Source organism: Megalobrama amblycephala, linkage group LG18 (assembly GCF_018812025.1).
Source record: "Megalobrama amblycephala isolate DHTTF-2021 linkage group LG18, ASM1881202v1, whole genome shotgun sequence".
NCBI lineage: Eukaryota > Metazoa > Chordata > Actinopteri > Cypriniformes > Xenocyprididae > Megalobrama > Megalobrama amblycephala.
Window position 1 is genome coordinate 30,655,842 of NC_063061.1, and position 23,628 is coordinate 30,679,469.

Genomic DNA, 23,628 nt, shown 5'->3' on the forward strand with positions numbered 1-23,628 from the left:
GAACCATATTTGCTTTGTGGCAGGGTGCAATATCCTGCTGAAAGAGGCCACAGACACCAAGGAATACCGTTTCCATGAAAGGGTGTACACGGTCTGTAACAATGCTTAGGTAGGTGGTACGTGTCAAAGTAACATACACATGGATGCCAGGACCCCAAGGTTTCCCAGCAGAACATTGCCCAAAGCATCACACCTCCACCAGCTTGCCTTCTTCCCATAGTGCATCCTGGTGCAATGTGTTCACCAGGTATGTGACGCACACGTACCCGGCCATCCACGTCATGTAAAAGAAAACGTGATTCATCAGACCAGGCCACCTTCTTCCATTGCTCCATGGTCCAATTCTGAAACTGCAATGCACTGTGTATTCTGGCACCTTTCTATCAGAACCAGCATTAACTATTTGAGCTACAGTAGCTCGTCTGTTGGATTGGACCACACAGGCCAGCCTTCGCTCCCCACGTGCATCAATGAGCCTTGGCCACCCATGACCCTGTCACCGGTTCACCACTGTTCGTTCCTTGGACCACTTTTGATAGATTCTGAAGATTCTGACTGCAGACCGGGAACACCCCACAAGAGCTGCAGTTTTGGAGATGCTCTGCCCCAGTCGTCTAGCCTTGTCAAACTTGCTCAAATCCTTACACTTGCCCATTTTTACTGGACAACTTTGAGGACAAAATGTTCTCTTGCTGCCTAATATATCCCACCCACTAACAGGTGCCGTGATGAAGAGATAATCAGTGTTATTCACTTCAGCTGTCAGTGGTCATAATGCTATGTCTGATCGGTATATATATATATATATATATATATATATATATATATATATATATATATATATATATACACTATATTGCCAAAAGTATTCAGACACCCCTCCTAATCATTGAATTCAGGTATTCCAATCACTTCCATGGCCACAGATGTATAAAATCAAGCACCTAGGCATGCAGACTGCTTCTACAAACATTAGTGAAAGAATGGGTCGCTCTCAGGAGCTCAGTGAATTCAAGCGTGGTACCGTGATAGGTTGCCACCTGTGCAATAAGTCCATTCGTGAAATTTCCTCACTACTAAATATTCCACGGTCAACTGTTAGTGGTATCATAACAAAGTGGAAGCAATTGGGAACAACAGCAACTCAGCCACGAAGTGGTCGGCCACGTAAAATCACAGAGCGGGGTCAGCGCATGCTGATGCAGACAGTGCGCAGAAGGCGCCAACTTTCTGCAGAGTCAATAGCTACAGACCTCCAAACTTGGCGTGGCCTTCAGATTAGCTCAAGAACAGTGCGTAGAGAGCTTCATGGAATGGGTTTCCATGGCCGAGCAGCTGCATCCAAGTCTTACATCATCAAGTGCAATGCAAAGCGTCGGATGCAGTGGTGTAAAGCACGCCACCACTGGACATGTTCTCTGGATGAATCATGCTTCTCTGTCTGGCAATCTGATGGTCGAGTCTGGGTTTGGCGGTTGCCAGTAGAATGGTACTTGGCTGACTGCATTGTGCCAAGTGTAAAGTTTGTTTGAGGGGGGATTATGGTGTGGGGTTGTTTTTCAGGGGTTGGGCTTTCCGCCCCTTAGTTGCAGTGAAAGGAACTCTTAATGCTTCATCATACCAAGACATTTTGGACAATTTCATGCTCCCAACTTTGTGGGAACAGTTTGGGGATGGTCCCTTCCTGTTCCAACATGACTGTGCACCAGTGCACAAAGCAAGGTCCATAAAGACATGGATGAGCGAGTTTGGTATGGAGGAACTTGACTGGCCTGCACAGAGTCCTGACCTCAACCCCATAGAACACCTTTGGGATGAATTAGAGCGTAGACTGCGAGCCAGGCCTTCTTGTCCAACATCACTGCCTGACCTCAAAAAAGCGCTTCTAGAAGAATGGTCAAAAATTCCCATAAACACACTCCTAAACCTTGTGGAAAGCCTTCCCAGAAGATTTGAAGCTGTAATAGCTGCAAAGGGTGGGCCAACTCCATATTAAACCCTACGGATTAAGAATGGGATGTCATTAATGTTCATGTGCATGTAAAGGAAGGCATCCCAAAACTTTTGGCTAGGGATGCACCAGTATCGGTATTGGGCCCGATAACACACAACTGCATGCAAATCGCGCTGAATGACACAGACTAAAAGCGTGCTCTCTCTCTTCTTGCGCACGATCCCAGTTCCAGACAGCGCGCAATCCCAGTTCTCATCAGACAGCGCACGATCAGTTCTCCTTGCGCCTGAATGGTCAAATGCACAAATAGTTGTCAAAATGTCCATTGTGAGCATTTCACGTAAATACAGTCGGTTATGGCTTAAGTGGATGTAAACAGGTGGGTGAAAACAGGATATGTGTCAGTATAAAGTGACAGTAGCCTAATAAAATATTTGTCTGTTATTAATGTTAATAAAACAACAAGATGTTAAATGAATGTATATATACAGATATCATGAAATAAAATTTCTCATATCGTGGTCATATTGTCCACTCGTCCTGTATTCCACCATGAGAAATCTGGTCACCCTAGGTTGTGTTTACATTGGTTTACAGTGTTATGTTATAAACATTTGTTCTGTAATATTTGTTTAGCACTTTTTGAAAGGCAGGTTAAAAAAGACAATTTTTTTAGTTAGTTTTTTATTATGAATTTGGTAATTATGCCCTTTGAAGGTTATTGGACACTGTGAAATTTGTGCTTTAAGTTTGTGACAAGCACATAAAAATGATTACTTTTTCATTGGAAAAGATGTGGAAAGCACATTGTGTTGTGCTTGGAAAACTGCCACATCATCATCAAAAAAAAAAAAAAAATAAAATAAAATGTGATAATAAATGTATAGGCATCGGTATTGGCCAGTACCAGAAAAAAAATATTGGTACTCGCACTCTGTCCTTAAAAAATGGTATCGGTGCATCCCTACTTTTGGCAATATAGTGTATATATGAGAGATTTACATTTTTTACATTTAAATGATACATTTTTTATTTGAATTAAACACTCTTTAATAAACATTTTCTCTTTCATTTTAGACCATTTTTAATGTAGTATGAACAAAAGTAATTGTGATTCTTAGCCCTAGAAAACTGCATGTGAAATGGGGACTGCTGATACTTTTATTGTGTCACGTAACATATGCACATGCACGCAAATATATTGGCAGGCAAATTATTATGGCTAATTTTACCAGTCTGACAGTCCCAGGGTGCACTGCAGCCATCTGTCTGTTGTGCAGCATGACGTATCTCTGTCTCTTCTCTCGACTTCTCAATACTGCATTGATCTATGCATTTTCAGTCACGCTTTTGTTTGCTTCACAGCATGTCACACAAACTAAATCTATAAAGATCTATTATGGGTTACAGTGTGCTAATTAAGCAATAGTGCATGAGGGATTCAAACACAAACAGTAAACAAACAAACAAACAAACAAACAAACAGATAAAGACAGACGGTCTGGTACTGTACCTGATTGTGAATGTTCACCAGAGCATTTGTCTTCTTTGCTCAACTTATGAACCTGCAAACACAGATTTCTGATCAGTGCTCTCTCTCTCTCTCTCTCTCTCTCACACACACGCACGCAGGCACACACGCACGCACACACATGTTAAGTTTTTATGTTTTATGGGGATTTTCCATAGACATAATGATTTTTATACTGTAAAACTGGTATATTCTGTCCCCTAACCCTAAACCTCCCCATCACAGAAAACTTTCTGCATTTTTAAATTTTCAAAAAACATCAGTTAGTATGATTTATAAGCCTCATGGGACCAAAAAAATGTCATACAAGGACAAGGATTTCGGATATTGCCATCTATGTGGGGAATTTTTTTGTCCCTATAGCGTAGGGTTTACCAGGACCACATAAACACACACACACACACACACACACACACACACACACACACACTGATCTCCACTTGTTTCAGCTCTCACTGATCTCTAGCAACAATACAACAATAGCAAATGTGCAAATAATGTCAGGTGACAATTAGAGGGTGATTATCTTTTGTGTGGAATAAAGAAGGTAAATTTAGAGAGTTTTCAGACAATTCCCAGCTTCAGACATGCTTGGTTGTTAAAATATTGGTCAGATGTCCCCTTCTTCTCTAAGTGGGTGGTTCTTGGCCAGAATAAGCCACAATATGCCATGGAGTTGACACAATACCAACATTTTAGTAGCCCATACCAATGCCAGTCAATACTTATTACTAATTTCAATACCACAGAAATGCTATTGAACAAACTCTTCTATTTAAAAAGTGAAATATTAAAAATAAATATGAATGCATTAAATATGATTAAATATAATATTTAATTAAATGACTAAATTGTTAAATGTAATTAAATATAAATGTAATTTTGAGGTACAATATACACTACCATTCAAAAGTTTTAAGTCAGTAAGTTTTTTTATTCAGCAAAGATGCCTTAAATTGACTAAAAGTGACAGTAAAGACATTTATACTGTTACAAAATAATTAATGAGTCTAGCCTTGGTGAGCAAAAGAGACTTCTTACTGACCCCAAACATTTAAATGGGTGTGTAAATATTAATATAAATCCTTTTACAATGAAAAAACATATTTGATGTTCAATCACACATTGTGACTGAAAACCAAGTAACTAACAAAATGTCTTGTTGCCTGTCATTTGTTGCGGCTGGTCAGGATAGAGATTCAGATAAACTTTGAACAGACAGGATTTATCCTCTTGTCACTATATGTCGAGTTTGTGCCTGCTCAGAACATGGGTTAAGCATTTGTTAAGTTCACCTAGGTGGAAGTCCTGCAAACCGCAATCCATTTAATCCTTTTAACATGATCAAGTTTTGAATGAATGAACCAGGATTTTAAGTCTTAGATTAGAGATTAGAGAGCATTGCCAAAAAATGAATCTATGCAGGGTAATGGTAAAATTACGTGCTATGACAGAAACAGAATATGGCTATATTGCATGTACTTTCACACTTATACATGTGCACAAACACACACTCAAAAATAGAAGCCATGTAGGTAAGAGGATAAAAGAGCCCAGTTACATGGTCCTGAAAGATGAGGTCACAAAATCTGATTAACCGAGACCACAGGTTTTATAACAAACACTCTCAATGCACCACAGGAGAAGATTTACAGCATGGCATCTGATAATTAGTGCATTACTTTCTTCTTGGTTAATTCGGCGGAATTTTGTAATGTGCATTTAATTTCATTAAAGGGGATCTATTATTCCCCTTTTACAAGATGTAATATAAGTCTGTGGTGTCTCCAGAATGTGTCTGTGAAGTTTCAGCTCAAAATACCCCACAGATCATTTATTATAGCTTGTCAAATTTGCCCCTATTTGGGTGTGAGCAAAAACATGCCGTTTTTGTGTGTGTCCCTTTAAATACAAATGAGCTCCAAAAGAGGGCGGAGCTTTAACAGCTCACGCTTCAGTTGCTCAACAACAACAAAACTGGAAAATCTCACGCAGCCAAAATGAGGATTGTCAGTAACGGTGTTCAGCCTTACATTGTTCAAACCGGAGTCGACACTGATGGAGAGACTCAGGAAGAAGTTACAACTTTAGAATGTAACTGGACGTTTCTGAACGGTTAGTGGATAAATTTATGTAGTTGCTGTGGAGTTGATTCAACTCATCGACTAGCATGTGCCGTCATGTTAATCTTTTTCTGCCAATCCAGCGTTGAATTGACCCTCGTTTGTGAAGCAGTCCGGCGTAAAATGACGGCATGGTAACAACACTCTACTACAACAACTCTTCCTCTTCTCTAAAGCAGCCCAACATGGCCTCACAGCCTTTGTTGCGTGTTCTCGGGGGCGGGGTTTATGTAAATTTTAGGGTTTGTGATGTCACTAACCCGGGAAGAAGCTCATTGTAGTCCCTACCAGATGTTTGTTGTGGCCCTTAAAAAGCGATTTCTTTAAAAGAAAATATCTCCGTTTGCATTGAACTTTGAGCGTCGTAACTTTGCAGATGTTGTTTATGCTCAAACAGCAACATTACACACTAACTAAAGTTAAAAAAGTGAAATCATAATCAAGGACCCCTTTAATATCTCTGTCATGTTTTCCAGTAAAAATATCTTGTTACCAAAAAAAAAGCATTTGCTAATAAGGTAAATTATATTCTCTGACCACAAGCCATATTATTTTTGTTTTTCAAATAAATGTATCTTGTGTTTAGTATAAATGTATTTCGTGTGTATTTTTGTTGAATAACAAGACAAAAACACTTTCTAAATGCCTCATGAAAGCTACTTAACAAAAGCTTCCATTGACCCAATTGGCCTAGTCTAGTCTAGTATCCACTGCATTTTGACAGAAACTATGGTTAGTTACCATGGTCGATTTTTGTAAGGCTTGTAACAGACACAGATGCGAGTGAGTGTGCGAACAGTAATACTAACACCAGTGAGTAAAGCTACAGCTATTTCACACACGCGTCAGTGTGTCTGTTTCTCACAGGCCTTTCTGATCAGCAGCTCCACCTAATGCTAGAACTAACAGCAGGGTTTAGACTTGAGCCTGTGGAGGGTTATTAATAACCCTGACGCCCGTCTGGCTCTCTGACACCGGCCTGTCAGGATGGATGGTTTAGCGTAGCAAACATTTCTGCCCGGTGCCGTCCCCACGAGCCTTGCACACTTTAAGTTTTGGTGCTAATTTGGGAGCTCAATTGATAGCTTGCTCAATATTTATTGGATACTCACGGATTAAAAAAGGAATCTTAATGAAAAAATCACCTGGAAAAGCAGATAAGAAATGTACCTGTCTGTGGTTGTCACTGTAAGGCCTCTTGATGGACACAAAATGGCGAATTTTTCTAGAAGAGAAGATAACAGTTTACTTATTTATTGTAACTGATTTGTACATATAATAAAAACAGCAAAAATATTATTTACATTTCTATCACTTTTTTTACAATCACGTGACTTACCCTCCCTGGCCAATCACAGGAGTGATTCTGACATATTGCTGAATACTGTCCCCTGATTTCCTCCGTGAGAAATAGATCCCCTGCCATTCCTAAGCAAGCAAGCAAACACATACATATTTTTCTTTTTTTTTAAATCAGCTAATAATTGAACTAATGAATAAGTATTATAATGCTTATAAAAAGTGGCACATTACTAATCTAATATTATGACCCTCATAAATCAGTGTGCTATGGCCGGCTGACCTTTCCTTTCTTGATGCAGGTGTTGATGGTGTCCAGCAGGTCGGCGCTGTTCTTGTCACTCTTGGGTAGTTCAGTCAACTCTTTACCGATCAGTTCGCCTCTATGATAGCCCATCATCTTTTCAAATGCTGGATTTACATACTAAAAACACACAGAACAATAAATATAATCATATAACCAAGGGGAAAGCATCATTATATTGTATTCTTATTTCATGATCTTTTTGTCACAATACACAGATGAGAAGTTTGACATGTGACATGAACGTTCAAGAGTTTAAACGGCCTGCCTTAAAATGCATAAGAGTGAAAAGAAAATTAGAATAGGAATACACTACTATTAAAGGTCCCATTTTTCATGTTTTTTTGAAGCTTTGATTGTGTTTATAGTGTGCAATATAACATGTGTTCATGTTTCGCGTGTAAAAAAACACAGTATTTTTCACATAATTTACTTATCTGTATACCGCTGTTTCCACTGTCATAAAAACGGGCTGATGACTTCCTTGTTCTATGAAGTCCCTCCTTCAGAAATACGTAACGAGTTCTGATTGTGCCAGCGGTTCATGTGTTGTGATTCGACAGCAGCTTAGCGAACCTTGCCCGGAAAGGTCACGTCTCTTACCATAACGTGGAGATGCATGCGCTCAGTGGATTATAATTTTCGGGAACCGAGTTAAACATAAATTGTAACCATTGATCTCTAAGTACAGCGTCCCTGGGAAGGCCAAACAAAGGTGATTGGACTGCGGGATGAAAATAACAGCGTTTCGACGACATGGTGACAAACACACTCTACAAACGCAACTCTTGCTCTTCTCAGTGGGAGCGCAACAAGACCACGCCCCTTTTTTGTGTATTCCTGTGGGCGGAGGTTAGTCAAAAAAACTGTTTTAGTGACGTCATTAAAGAAGGAAGTAGAGGGATGTAGTCCAAACTGGCCGTTCGATGTAGGCGACTTCTGTTAAATAAAATATCTCGCTTGGCATTGAACTTTGAGCTTTAAAATTTTACAGATTTTATTTATACTCTAACAACAACATTACACACTAACTAAAGTTTGAAACTTGGGATCACGAAGAACGGGACCTTTAAATGAATCCTGTTAATCTCAATTATTTTTATGACAATTAATCAGAAGCAAAATAACTGTGAAAATAAAGTTATAACTGTGACAACCTTACACAATCATTTTGGATTTACAAAACATCAAAAATCAAAGTCATGAAAATCTTGCTGTCAAAAATGACGTGGGTTCACTTTAGTTTCAGGCCACTTCACTGTTCTCTAGAGGGCGGTCCTTGAAGGATGTTGATTTGAACAAAAAGAGCCTGCTTAAATGTAACCAGAGCCCTGTGGGATGATCTGTTTGGATACCAAAACTCACTTGAATGACATGATCTTCACTGCTGATCTCCACAGCTTCCTGACACTGTTCTAATGCAGTAAACAAAGAGTTACAAGCCCTGCAACAACAGAAACACAAACAAATATTATATATATATATATATCTTACACAATCTTCTTCAGTTCTGGAATTGAAGCTGAAGCTTGAGACTTACCTCAGTTTGAACTGAGCTCGAACCTCTCCGTGTTCTAATTGGATTAACTCATTATAGCAGGCCGACACACTGCTGTTCTCCAGGTACCTCTGAAAGACAGAGAGGCATATAGCTGTCTCATACAGCACTGCATATATCACACAGTATGCATGCTGTCCTATTTTTCTACTGCCTGCTAAAGTTGAGTCAAGATTTTCCGGCAGGGATCAGTAAACAAACTTATCTGCTCTGGATATTTATATTGAGGAACATCTGGGAAGTCTATGGGACATGACATTGAACTGAGATGAATGTTAAAATGCACATTGTTAATTGTGAGAGTAATCACTTAACAACTTTGTCTGAGCAAAATGATATCCAAATCATGACCATGAGCAAACTACAGTTACAATTATTCAAATTGGAAGCACAAATAATAATTTATTTTTATATTGTATAATTAAAAAAAGGGACAAGTAAAAAAATTCTGTGGTAATCAACAGTAAAAATGCTGCCGAAAGCAGTCCTTTAAGAAATATTTGGTACATCTTAGCCTGAACATGAAACGCCCACAGCCATATATGTTCAGCCCTGCCCTCTGCTTGCCCCGCCTATGTAGAAGAGCAGATATCCCCGTTTTAAGGCCCCAACATACTTCAAGCGGAACTGAAGAACAAACTGGTGTGACATCATTTTGAACAAAATCAGGCCAAAACGAAGTTAGTTTTGGGAGTTTGAAACAGCTTGCCAAAGTGAAGTTTGCTCTGGCTAGTAAACTGTCTGTGGTGATTCTGCACACTAAAAAATAATTTGTTCACCCAAAAAAAAAAAAAAAAAAAAAAAAATTAAGGCAACAATTTGCATCAATTTTTTAAGTTACGAAAACTTTACGTTTAAATTTACGTTCAACCAGCATGCTACATTGAGTTAGAGGAACTTAATAATTTGTAGCATAAACACAAACCTTTAAGTTGATTACTCAAAAAAAATTAAGTTTCTCCAACTACCAGAGTTGTAGCCCTGGAACCAATTAATCTTATCTATTTCAGTTCAAATCAACAGCAATCATAGCACATGCTAAATGTAACTTATTTAAGATGTATATTTAATGAACAAGATATTACTTGTCACATATTTCAAACTTATTTTCACACCTAAGCGAAGAACGAAAAAGAACTTTGCAATAGAGCTGCATGATTTTGCATGATTTTTGGTTTCAAATAGAGATCACGATTCTCTCACGATTCTGAATAGACAACTAAACAAAATAATGTAATTTACTAAAGGTTCTGACAAAATATTAATTGCTGGACTTTAATTGCTGAAAAATGTTTGAATGAATTATTTAAAAATGGTTTTGAATTAATTCAATGACTCATTAATATATACTTGTTTCATTACAGGATGAAGCAGTGTTTTTCAACGAATCTTTTGAATGAATGATTCAATGACAAATACATTTTTTAACAGTCACTTGTCGCCACCTAGTGGCATAAGATGTAACTGATACAACCGTTCATACAACCGTGTACAACAGTGACGTGCCGAGTTCGTTTCAAAAAGTGGGTTGCTCTATTTTGATCGCTATCGCAGACATCAGTGTTTATACGCTAACTTTAAACTTTTATATCAGTACTTCTGTGATAATTTGGATATTTGTAACACAGAAATAACTACGGTGTGGTTCAAAACTGTTCTCCCTGGCTTTGGGTGGGTGAATTGTTGTCATTAATAAAATAAGATAGCGTGGGTGCTTGAATCGAGATCGCGATCTTTTATAAATTAATCGTACAGCTCTACTTCGCAATAAGTATATCGGGGCCTTTAGAGTAAAATACTCACTCTGGAAAAGCCAGCAGAGAGAAGAGGAAGGACAGATGGTTCCTCCTGATCTGAGGGACTGCAAGAGAGAGGAGAGAGCAAGAGCAGTAGGAGAAATATGATGGACATCCGTAACACATGGATAATAGATAAAAGTGTTCTGAGGTAAACCTTACGTTTGTGGCATCACTGCCAAAATAACAGTGTGTTCAGAAGGCTTGGTCGCTCGAATCATCCTGTTTAAAAACACATACAATAATATAAATAGGTTTTTATATTTTCTATCATGACAAATGCAACAGTGAAATCAAGCATCTCGTACACATTTCTCTCTGTCTTGCACACACACAACTCCAAGAGACTCTCCCGCACACACTCAGACGTCTACTGGGAAAAAAGTGATTTGGCAACAACTAGATTTGGCAGAGAGTTGCCAGCTTTGAATGTGTGTGTGTGTGTGTGTGTGTGTGCACGTGCATTTAAACCTCTGTGCAGGAATTAAACCCGCCACCAATAAAATGCAGGCCACTTCCTCCGCAGTTGAGAGTAGTTTTCCCTTATTTACCTGCCAGCCACTGTGTTGGGCAACATGTAACTGGTCTTAAAGTGTTCTTAAAGATTGACAAATTATTGATTCTAATTAACCCATTTTTTTTTTTAGTTAAGCAAAAACATACAGTTGCAGCCCAATTTTTTTCACACACAACCATTCAAAAGTTTGGGGTCTGTAAGATTTTTTTAATGAAAGAAGTTTCTTTTGAAATTCTTATCAAGGCTGCATTTATTTGATCAAAAAATATAGTAAAAACGGTAATATTATGAAATATTATTACAATTTAAAAGAGTTATTTTCTATTTGAATATATTTTAAAATGCTATTTATTCCTGTGATGCAAAGCTGAATTTTCAGCATCATTACTCCAGTCTTCAGTGTCACATGATCCCTAAGAAATCATTCTAATATGCTGATCTGCTGCTCAAGAAATTATCATCAATGTTGTTTATTATTATCAATGATTATCAACAGTGTGCTGCTTAATATTTTTGTGGAAACCATGATATTTTTTTCAGCATTCGTTGATGAATAGAAAGTTAAAAAGTACAGCATTTGAAATAAAAATGTTTTCTAACATTATAAATGTCTGTGACTTTTGATCAATTTACTGCATTCTTGCTGAATAAAAGTATTAATTTCTTAATAAAAAAAGCATTAATTTCTTAATAATAAAAAAAAATAATTTCTTAATAAAAAATCATTTTGGCCCCAGACTTTTGAAGAGTAGTGTAAGCAAAATGCACATTATAACTAAAAATATACCCAAATGAATTAGAATCAAATCGAAATGAATCAAATTTGGAATTCTGTACTTTCAACCCTAGTGAAAACATTAAGTATTTGTATAATTTCATATATATAATGAGTTATTTTACACTCCTTTTCCCCATGTACATACTATGTACTTACTTATTATAGTAATTGCAGTAACTGAGTGATAACTAGGTACTGAACCAACCCCTAAACCTAACCTTAACCCATGTAGTTACCTTATATTACCCAGTACTTTCTTAGGTAAGTACATGTACTGTAAAGTAAAGTACAACCAAGTTATTAATTGCATTGAAAAAATGTCTATCTAACTGTGTATAAGAGAGAGAGATGATGGATGGTTTGCTTGTACCCACCTGCAGACGGCTTCAGCCTCAAAGTACCGTGAGTGCCGCCCATCAATGATGACGATCTCGTGGTGTTTATCCAAGAAACACTCCACCGCAGACTCAGGTGTTCGTGCGATGTTACACCTGAAGCCCGCCCGCTCACACGCCCACCAGAACGCATCGCTCTGACTGTCCTCTTTAGCGAAGACCAGTAACACCTGAGCGAGAGAGAGACGGAGAGAGAGAGAGAGGTGCTGTTGTTGGTTGCGTGTGAAAGGTCAACAGTCTTTCATCCTTTTGAGCATTGTGTAACCATGGAGCTGCGATGTGAAATTCCACATGGCCCAGGTCGTTCAGGACGCCTCTGCCGCCGCTACCTCACTCTAGAGGCCTACTGTGCAGCGTCGCATGTCCACCTACAGGGGGCGGAGTGACCTCACCCGCTCACACACTAATGCTGCATCCCAATTCACCTACTTATGCTATGCCCTACTCTTTTTGTGAAGAAAAAGTAGATTTTTTTGGAGTGTGTAGCAGAAGAATAGGTAAGCTTTGGGAGATTTAGTCAGTTAGCTTTGGGCATTTTGTCACATAGTTTACATGCATTCTGTCACCGTAATCCGGAATGTCAATCTTCCAGTCACAGTTAACATCCTCATAGCTCACACAGCAACAGAATATGGTTGATACAGTTGACCATGTGTCCAGTGTTTCCCCTACATTGATTTATTTGTGGCAGCCCGCCACAATATCAACAATGACCGCCACAAATAGATTTCAGTCCTTCCCTTTCATTAATTAGACTATAGTGGCCGGAAAATATATTTAAACGGTTAGTTCACCCAAAAATGAAATTTCTGTCATTAAGTACTCGCCCTCATGTCATTCCACATTTGTAAGACCTTCGTTCATCTTCAGAACACAAATTAAGATATTTTTTGATGAAATCCATTTTTTATGCCCCATAGAAAGCAACGTAATTACCACATTCAAGGTCCAGAAAAGTAGTAAAAACATTGTTAAAATAGTCCATGTGACTAAACTGGTTCAACCTTAATGTTATGAAGGGATGAGAATACTTTTAGTATGCAAAAACAAAAAAATAACAACTTTATTCAACAAATTTGGGTCTTCCTTGTCATACCGTTATGCTATTTTCGTTGTAGAGTTTTAGTGTTTACGTCCAAACGGCGGCTCAGTATTGGCCAGGGACAGACAAATTTGTTGAATAAAGTTATTTTTGTTTTGTTTTTGCACACAAAAAGTATTCTCGTCACCTCTGTAGTCACGTCGATGGTTTTAATGTCTTTAGTACCTTTCTGGACCTCAAAAGGTACAATGATGTTACTGCCTATATTTGCTTCAGAAACCCTCAGATTTCATCAAAAATATCTTAATTTGTGTTCTGAAGATGAACGAAGGTTTTACTGGTTTGGGATGACACGAGGGTGAGCAATTAATGACAGAAATTTCATTTTTGGGTGAACTAACCCTTTAACTAAAATTAAAGTGAAAACAGAAAATATAAAAATAAAAATATTAACAAAAACTATAATAGTATTTCAATGATACTAAAATAACACTGGAACTCAGAGAGTGTGTAAGCGGGTGGATTTGTTTCTAAAGTCAATTCAATTTCAAAAGACTCTAAAAAAGGATGACAGGTGATTAATTTGTAAAATCAATCTTGATTGATTTCCACAGTTACATTAGCTGAATCTGACTCACAGAAACAGAGATTACATAAACGGCCTAAGTTTACCGTGACTGACAAGCGGCAGTCAGTCATTAGGTTAACATTACATACACTTTCTTTCACAATTCCACTTCTAGTTAACCATAATTCCCACTAATACCACACACTAATACACACACATGCCAATGCACACACACACACAAGCACACAGGATAATCTCTGTGTCAATCCCCTGAGACATCTCAAGATTATCCCAGAGGTCCCAAGTCCAGGTTAAAGGGATAGCTCACCCCAAAATGAAAATTTTGTCATCACTCACCCTCATGTTTACCCAAACTTGTAATATTTTCTTTCTTCTAAATTAGATATTTACACAAATATCTTAACAAAAGAATATATTTAAAAGAATTTTGGTAATCAAACAGTTGACGGTAGCCATTGACTTCCATAGTAGAAAAAAAAAAAATCTGCAATTTTAACGAAACTACCACTGATAAAGGTGTTGTGTTTTGTTTACAGCTGCTTTGCATTGTGTGCTCTTGAAGTGTTGCCACGTCCTCTTAATTTAAGCGTTTTTGGGCTTGTTATGCTGTGTTTTTTTTTAAGTGGGTAGATAAAGGTTGTGATATTTTGGTGTTATTTTCAATATAAAAAAAATGTTTTTATTTCAGTTTATTATGTGCTTGTTCTTGTTTGCTGTTTTATTTCAAGATCTGGCAACACGTATGAGTCAATGCTTATACCTCTTTCCCTGTGATTGCTTGCACTGCACATAAAAAAGAGAGAAAGATTCTAAATATGTTATTAACAACTAGTAGTTCAGTTCCGCAAACACTGTATAGAGTTTTTGTAAATGTGGTTGTCACTAACGGCATTTTCCAGGAGTTTGGGTTGTAGAATGTTACAATCATTATATTCAGTAAACCTCACTGCAAAACTATGCTAACATGGAATAATGACAAAATTGCTATAAGCTATGTATTTTATAGTGTTTATCCAATTTGTTTATGTTTTTAATGGTTGGTGCAGACATTTAGAGAGTGCTAACAAATTGCTGAAATCAAATTAATTTACTGAATATATTTACTTAATATTCACATTAAAAATTGTATTATCCATTGACAAGGTCGAAACAGGAGAATCCAACACTTCTGATGTTTGCCAAGCTAGAACAGTGCACATGATATACTAATTTGTTCCCTCGATTTACATTTCGTGCACATGATTTAGCAAATCGAGGGAATAAATTAGTAAATCGTGCACATGACTCAGTAAATCGAGGGAATGAAATAGTAAATCATAGGGCCCTACATTTATTTCGCATACCCCCTGGCTATGGATTTTTTTAACTGCCTATTTTGAGGCATAATTAGAAATGCGCCGATTCAGGCTGCGGCCCCTTTAATTGCTCGCGGTCTCCGCCCCCTCCCGAGCTCTCGACTCTATCATTGCATAAACAAAGTTCACACAGCTAATATAACCCTCAAAATGGATCTTTACAAAGTGTTCATCATGCAGCATGTCGAATCGCGTAAGTATGGTATTTATTTGGATGTTTACATTTGATTCTGAATGAGTTTGATAGTGCTCCGTGGCTAACGGCTAATGCTACACTGTTGGAGAGATTTATAAAGAATGAAGTTGTGTTTATGAATTATACAGACTGCAAGTGTTTAAAAATGAAAATAGCGACGGCTCTTGTCTCCGTGAATACAGTAAGAAATGATGGTAACTTTAACCACATTTAACAGTACATTAGCAACATGCTAATGAAACATTTAGAAAGACAATTCACAAATATGACTAAAAATATCATGTTATCATGGATCATGTCAGTTATTATTGCTTCATCTGCCATTTTTCGCTGTTGTCCTTGCTTGCTTACCTAGTCTGATGATTCAGCTGTGCACATCCAGATGTTAATACTGGCTGCCCTTGTGTAATGCCTTGAACATGAGCTGGCATATGCAAATATTGGGGGCGTACATATTAATGATCCTGATACGTAACAGTCGGTGTTATGTTGAGATTCGCCTGTTCTTTGGAGGTCTTTTAAACAAATGAGATTTATATGAGGAAACAATGGTGTTTGAGACTCACTGTATGTCATTTCCATGTACTGAACTCTTGTTATTTAAGTATGCCAAGGTAAATTCAATTTTCAATTTGATGGCACCTTTGAGTCTTTTATTTAGCTGCAGTCCGTAAGTTTTGCCTCTTTGTCGCCATCACTGTTTGAAATCTGCAAATGCAGTTATTTGCGAAATCATCTTCTTTACGTGGGTTGTGCATCTGCACGGCTCCTCCGCGCGGATGAATCTACCGTTTTGAGGAGAAATTGTGGCTGTCAGTCACTGCACCGGTGGATACTGTACAGGTACTTCGGAATCGCACATTGTAGTCTTGGAAGTGTGACCAAAATAAGAATTTCACTGGAAAATGTTTTTTGAACAAGTAACAAATCTGCCAGTTTTGTTCGGACCAACTGAGAAAAAAGCATAACAATAAACCATGCTACCAATGGTGATTAAATCTAATGATCACTTAGCTCAAATCACATCAAACCGTGCAAATGATTATTATTGTTATACTTTGTTTTCAAATTGTTAATGTTAACAACATCAGTATTGCGTGACTATGTGTATTTAGTATGTATTAGCGTCTGAAATCTTTTGACTATGGGTGAATCTCCACTTGTCACTTATGATTGTCGTTTGGACCTTTCTGGATTATAATCCGCCATCAAAATGACAAGTTTAATTACTCCAGCTGCTGTGAGAAAAGGCTATAAATAATCCGCCACCTGCAGCATCCAGGACTCCTTCTTCTTTATGTATACAGAACTCATATTTCCCACGGAAACCTACCAGTACCACTCAAATTAAAAAAAACATTATTAAAAGCTTACCGTTGTGAATCGGGCTAAGGTAAAGAGATAGTTTTGAACACTGGCTGGTTATGTACTTGCTCAAAATTTGATTTTGGATCATTTTTAACCAAAAAAAGTTATGGACCGCAGCTTTAAATTGATCAGAAGTGACAGTAAAGACATTTATAATGTTACAAAAGATTTCTATTTCAAATAAATACGGTTCTTATGAAATTTCTATTCATCAAAGAATCCTAAAAAAGAAAGTGTCACGGTTTCCACAAAAATATTAAGCAGCATTCAATAATTTCTTTTGCACTAAATCATCATATCAGAATGATTTCTGAAGGATCATGTGACACTGAAGACTGGAGTAATTCAGCTTTGCATCACAAAAATAAATTACATTTTAGAATATATTACAATAGAAAATAGCTCTTTTAAATTGTAATAATATTTCACAATTTAACAGTTTGTACTGTTTTTTTGATCAAATAAACGCAGCCTTAATGAGCAGAAGAGACTTCTTTCAAAAACACAAAAAAAAACGTACCGACTCCAAACTTTTGAATGCACAGGCATTCATTTTCCAGCAATCACACAATGATTAAACATCAGGACTATACCTGAATGGGCTCCTGTGTCAGTCGCATCGGCCCCAGACGCTCTTCTGCAGCAGACACCTGGGAGAGATTGAGAAAAACAGGTAAATTTTGTTTTCAAATGAGGTTACAAAGGGAAACAAATTTAAGAATGTATTCGGTTTTACCATTTCAGAGCCCTGAAGCAACATTTTGACATGCCTAGCCTGTTTTTAATCACACATTGTTTGCACATGTGCTTGAATGTCCACCAGTTCAACCATTTACGCAAACTAGACGAGACAATGTCAATCCACTGAAGAAATAACGTTTCACAGATTGAACTAATGTCGATGTGATCGCAAGACAGATTTAGCCATCCTGATCAGCATGAACTCCAATCCAACCGTGTTATCCAGCTGATTTGAGCATGGTTATCCATATTCCTATTGTCAAACAGTTTTAAGCACTGTTTTAAAGCTATGATGTAGATATGATGTACATTGTAAAAAAAGTAAAAGGCTATTTTTTATAGCGTTGTCCAAATGGTACGGCAGCATTGTTGCAATGACAGAGAGCAGGTGGCTCAAAGCCTTCTGCGTCATCCACTTTAACACTACACATAAGCCTCTCAGCAGGAATAAACACACTCACACACAAACACACATGTACAAAAAGCCTTCACAAGCTAAATACGGATCAAAATCACTATAAAAGCACCATATGTAATTCACATTTTATTTTGCAAGAAGGCTAAAGAAATGAGTAAAGAAATTTAGATGCACTGCAAAAACTGAATTCTTTGTTTTGATTGTTTTTCAGTAAAAAGATCTATTTTTTTTAAACAAAATCAATTTTCTCTCTTTCACTCTTTTGTAAATTGCAAAGCATAAATTTGCTTTGGTTATCTTCCTGTTTTATGTTAATTTTGCCCATTGAGAGGTCATCTACACTCAAGAGCTTCTATTCCTGACAACACACACACACACACACACATACACTGTTTATTTGGACAGACCTACAGTCGCAATGTAATCACTATCTCTGAAGAGACACAATTACAGTTTCAACAACTGCAATTAACAATTACAAACATCACAGGTAGTAAAACACACTGAGGGTACATTTACACAACAATTATGTAGCCTACTAAAAACTGAAAAAGTTTTCGTGTTTTTTTGGCGTACAGACTACAACATTGTCAAAACGAAATGATTAAAACAGCTGTATTATTCATGCTAGGCCAGTAGTTGTCACCATTTTCACAAATCCACGTTTTGTAGTTTACACAGAGATGATAATGGTGTCCTTTTCAAAAGCTTGCACTTTGAAACCCGTTTTCAAAAGTTTGCATTTTCAGGCCCTCAAATCGCCATTGTCGTGTAAATGAACGGCCAAACGCATAAAACGTTTTCCGTTTTTAGTTGAAAACGGTGTCGTGTAAATTTCTGCAGGTTCCTTAGTTGAGCCTCTGAAGTCCATCTAGTTTTCTATGAAACCATTTGGGTCCACTTATAATATTATTATTTTTATAATATAACATAATATTAATTGTTATAACACTCTACATTTTAATTACAGAATTTAATGTTGGGTTATTTTGTTTTTCAAGACCACTTTACACTTTCCTAAGTTTTGAAGTCTGAAAGTTACACTATGTTTACTTGGTACTTCAAACTATTAGTTGAAGAGATTAAGGAAATGCTACAACCCCTTTAAAAGAGAGAAAGACACTGGCACTCCAATTCTTGACAAATAAAGCTGAAATGTGCTGCAGTAGTAACTAGCTTTAATTCACTCCAGAGACAATCGGCATCAACACTGCTCCCTATTTTCCAGCCAAAGGGCATTACTGGAACCAGTTACACAAGACAACACAAGACAAAAAAAGTAAAGAACGTTTGAACCTGTGTTTAAATCCATTATAATACAATTTAAAAATGAAACACTTCCTACATTGTCTCGTAATTGATAATTGATGTTTTTTAACTCTCATGAACACACACACACACACAGCCAGCAGCTAAAGCCTGAGCATTAAGTCCACAAAATTCCTATTCAATTAGCTAAATCTACCATGCAGAATTTACTGTCACTCTTTACACTTAACCTAACAGCTGCCGTCAGATTGAATATTAAGTATGACGCATCTAAGTGAACCAATAACTGCACAAATACAGAATTAACGAGTTTGTTTGCCCATATAATCTTTAAAGGTCCCGTTTTTCGTGGTTTTTTGAAGCTTTGATTGTGTTTATAGTGTGGAATATAACATGTGTTCATGTTTCGCGTGTAAAAAAAACACAGTATTTTTCACATAATTTACTTATCTGTATACCGCTGTTTCCACTGTCATAAAAACGGGCTGATGACTTCCTTGTTCTATGAAGTCCCTCCTTCAGAAATACGTAACGAGTTCTGATTGTGCCAGCGGTTCCTGTGTTGTGATTCGACAGCAGCTTAGCGAACGAACCTTGCCCGGAAAGGTCACGCCTCTTACCATAACGTGGAGATGCACGCGCTCAGTGTTATTGTAAACATGTCTTTAATTTTACCCTATCAATTTGAGCCGGAATCAGACCCGGTGATTGGACTGCGGGATGAAAATAACAGCGTTTCGACGACATGGCGACAAACACACTCTACAAACGCAACTCTTGTGTATTCCTGTGGGTGGGGGTCAGTCAAAAAACTGTTTTAGTGACGTCATTAAAGAAGGAAGTAGAGGGATGTAGTCCAAACTGGCCGTTCGATGTAGGCGACTTCTGTTAAATAAAATATCTCGCTTGGCATTGAACTTTGAGCTTTAAAATTGTACAGATTTTATTTATACTCTAACAACAACATTACACACTAACTAAAGTTTGAAACTTGGGATCACGAAGAACAGGACCTTTAAAATATTAGATTAAACTTATTTGGCTTGCTGTCCACTGATGAGGGGCTCGATGAAGCAGCTTCAACTCAAGCTCTGATAAACCCCCACACTGACTAAATATAGGATTAGGATATGATTACATAGGGCAAGGTACCTAAGATGGAGGTGGAGGGATGCTGGAACAGCTGAGACTGAAGAGAGGTAAGCAGCTGTTTATATACTCTGGCTGTTGATTGAAAGATTAGATGGGCTCGCTCCTCCCTAACTTACGTTTAGGAACTTCATTTGCAAAAAATGTACTTAAGAAAAGTTCAAAACCCATTTTGATGGTTGCCCGGGTGTTGCTAGGTGTTTGCATACTGGTCTAAAAAAATGTATGGGATCTATTTTTTGCCTGTTTTATTATCTGCCAGGCAAAAATAGGTATGTGTAATAGCACACCTCCTACGGACTTAATGTCCGTACAGTAAAAACAGTGCTGGAAAAATTACACATCTGAAGTCTAATAACAGGTTTCCCAAACACCCCTTTTAGGTCATCCTGTCTCAGAGTTAAAAGACTCTTTCAAACACTCCCATGTGTATCATTGTAAGCGCTCGGTGAAGATCATCACTGATGTCTATTTACAACATGTTTTTGAAGCGTTGATCATTGTAGCCAATCACAGACATATCTGATGAGCCGTGAACACAATGGCCAATCAGAGGTGTTTACGAATCCACTCAACAGCGCTCAAAGCATCACATTTTTTAAATTTCAGTACTGACTTGGTATCGCAGTCGGTACTGTTGACAACACTAATTAGTAAAACGAATTGTTAATTCATTGCCACCATAAACATTTTGTTTATGCGCGGGGCTACATATCGTGACTTATATCTGAGTGAAACGGCTTCTTAAATTAGACAAAATGTAGGGTGGGACTTAATTTTGACTACTGGGAATTGGTTGGATGATTGTGATTTGCTATTGGTGGATCTCATGTGATTGACAGGTTGTCCCGCCCTCGCGCCAGTAAACACATCATCAGAGAAGAGAAGAGATGTCACTTCAAGAGGGAGGGGAAGTTATTTTGATAAATGATTACGATGACACAATGTGCACAGATGAATCATTTATAATAAATAGTTGACAAATGACATACTTTACCTTTAAGGAATGACAAATGCAGTAAAATGATGTGATGGTCAGTAGTGATACAGAGATCATAAAGCGTTTGATGGCTGTGTCAATAAACAAACCAAGCATTTTACTTCTTCAAATTTCTCTTAATTATCTTTAAGTGACTCCACACGCTTCATTTCAGTCTCTCTCTCGTCGTGAGCTCTTCAAAGAGAGACGGTAGCTTTCAGCTCCTCTCATGCTGCAGATCTCTCCAGGATAAAAGATCTGTGCTACTCTCCTAGATTTTAAACACACACACACACACACACACACATGATTTCTGACACTAAAACAGAGGTGCTGAATGAATTCTGGGCTCATCTGAGGTCTTTAGAAACTAATCTTTGAAGTATCTGACTATCACTGTCAAGGACCTCCAACCTGATCCTATGATTTCTGCCAAATTTACCACAGTTATAAATATAAAACTTAAATCAATGAATAGAGGACTCCTTAGTGACTCTTATTGAACTTATTTTATTTGAATTTATTGAGAGGAAAGCCCCTTGAGATGTAACATCTCATTTTCAAGGGGGTCCTAAAAACACATAAACAGAATATTTCAACACAAACAAAACAAATTCACAAAAATATACACACTACAAATATACAAAACAAATGAAATGCTCAACCTGTCCCCCACAAACGAAAACTGAATTACAAGAACTCAACATCATACATCAGTAACATCCACATTAGACCAATTATTAACAGAAAATCCTCAAATTCAAGTTATTTTAAGATGAGAAAATAAAGATAGCCTAAAGCGATTAAAAGAGGTAAAAGATCTCAAAGAAAGAGGAAGATTATTCCAAACAAAAGAAGCTTTATACTGAAATGACCTGCGACCAACTTCCCTGAAAATGTTAGGAGCAAGAAAAAAAGGATATTGCATAAGTGAATAAGAAGATCTATATGGAATCAAAAACTATTTCAAATAAAAAGGTCAATCAAAATAAACACATTTAAAAATAAACAGAAACCAATGAAATTGTCTTCTAGATTTAGGATGCAACCAGTTAAGCAATTCAATTTTATTAAGGACATTGGTGGCTAATATTAAGATTTTATTGTGGTACAAACTATTGGAGTGAGTGAATGGAGGTATCTTGGCGGAATCTATGGTTACCATGATAAATATCTCTAAGGGCCATTTCTAGAGATGTGACATTATAAAAAGTGTTAATATCCAGACCAATGTAGAGCAAATCTAGGCAATGATATGCAGTAGTCAGTTTTAATAGCTGATGACAATATCAACATCTACAAAACAAAGTAGCTATAAAATAAAGTGTCCACTACTGTTCAAAAGTTTTTATTCTTTTGATTAAGAAGTCTCTTTTGTCATCTTAATCTTATTTTAAACTCTTTCATCTCTTGTATTTTCAAGCATCCCGAGTCTCTCTCTCTATTTCTCTCCTGGTGTGTTCCTCTTCCCAGCACATTGTGTGTGTTTTGACTCAGTCATGTGCTTTTATTGAGGACAACGAACACACACACACACACACCGAGAGACATAAAACCACATACAGAACAAAGGCCTTCCTTCACAGAGTATGGGGTCACGATAAAATATGATCCCCGCTATATTTAGAACCCCCAGATGACAGTAGGCAAGCAGCACTGCTGCTTTATTGATTCAGATTTTCTTATCACGTGTTACATAAGATATCACCTAGATAGTGTTTCTGTCCTATTACCTCAGAGGAATCACACGGTAGATTGACTTGAAGATGGAAGAATCAAATCACATTCTCATGGGTGCAAACTTGAGGTGGACAATACAAGTTTTTTTATTTAAGAAAAAGTATATATTAATATATTATTTATAACAATGGCGCTTTAACATGCTTAGCTTTAGCTTTGGACATTTTGAACAATAACCACGAAAAAGTTATCTCATCTTGTTGCAAGCGTCCTACTTTTTAGTATATATATATTTTTATGTAATGTTTTGTATTTTAAGGTGACACAAATTAATGCATTTTAAATTATACTTAACCTTATATAAGAAAAGCTATAAATGGTCGATCTAAAAATATGTTATATGTGTTGTCAGTTTGTTTTTGTTTAATACCACCAACCCATCATATTCTATGTGCTACACTCCATACATTTTACGTATCTTAATGGGTGCAAGTTAGAGACTTTTATTTCATGTATAAAGCTCATCATACTACTCAATAACCCTAGAAAAAGAAATATGTAAAATATATAAAAAATATTAATATATA

General features: G+C 37.1%; 1 protein-coding gene across 3 annotated transcripts in view; it reads right to left on the bottom strand.

Annotated features, from left to right (window-relative positions):
• pde8b (phosphodiesterase 8B) overlaps positions 1-23,628 on the bottom strand; it is a 66,077-nt gene that overhangs the window by 22,632 nt on the left and 19,817 nt on the right. For 2 of the 3 annotated variants that reach the window (XM_048167539.1, XM_048167538.1), the window contains exons 2-11: positions 17,399-17,455; positions 12,235-12,425; positions 10,728-10,787; positions 10,573-10,630; positions 8,752-8,840; positions 8,577-8,655; positions 7,191-7,331; positions 6,948-7,036; positions 6,779-6,833; positions 3,468-3,519 (exon numbers count right to left, since the gene is read on the bottom strand). In XM_048167539.1, the coding sequence (XP_048023496.1) occupies positions 3,468-3,519; positions 6,779-6,833; positions 6,948-7,036; positions 7,191-7,331; positions 8,577-8,655; positions 8,752-8,840; positions 10,573-10,630; positions 10,728-10,787; positions 12,235-12,425; positions 17,399-17,455 (871 nt within the window). Of the gene's footprint in view, positions 1-3,467; positions 3,520-6,778; positions 6,834-6,947; positions 7,037-7,190; positions 7,332-8,576; positions 8,656-8,751; positions 8,841-10,572; positions 10,631-10,727; positions 10,788-12,234; positions 12,426-17,398; positions 17,456-17,541; positions 18,489-23,628 lie in introns of those variants that run through there. The other variant, XM_048167540.1, reaches the window with a different exon arrangement.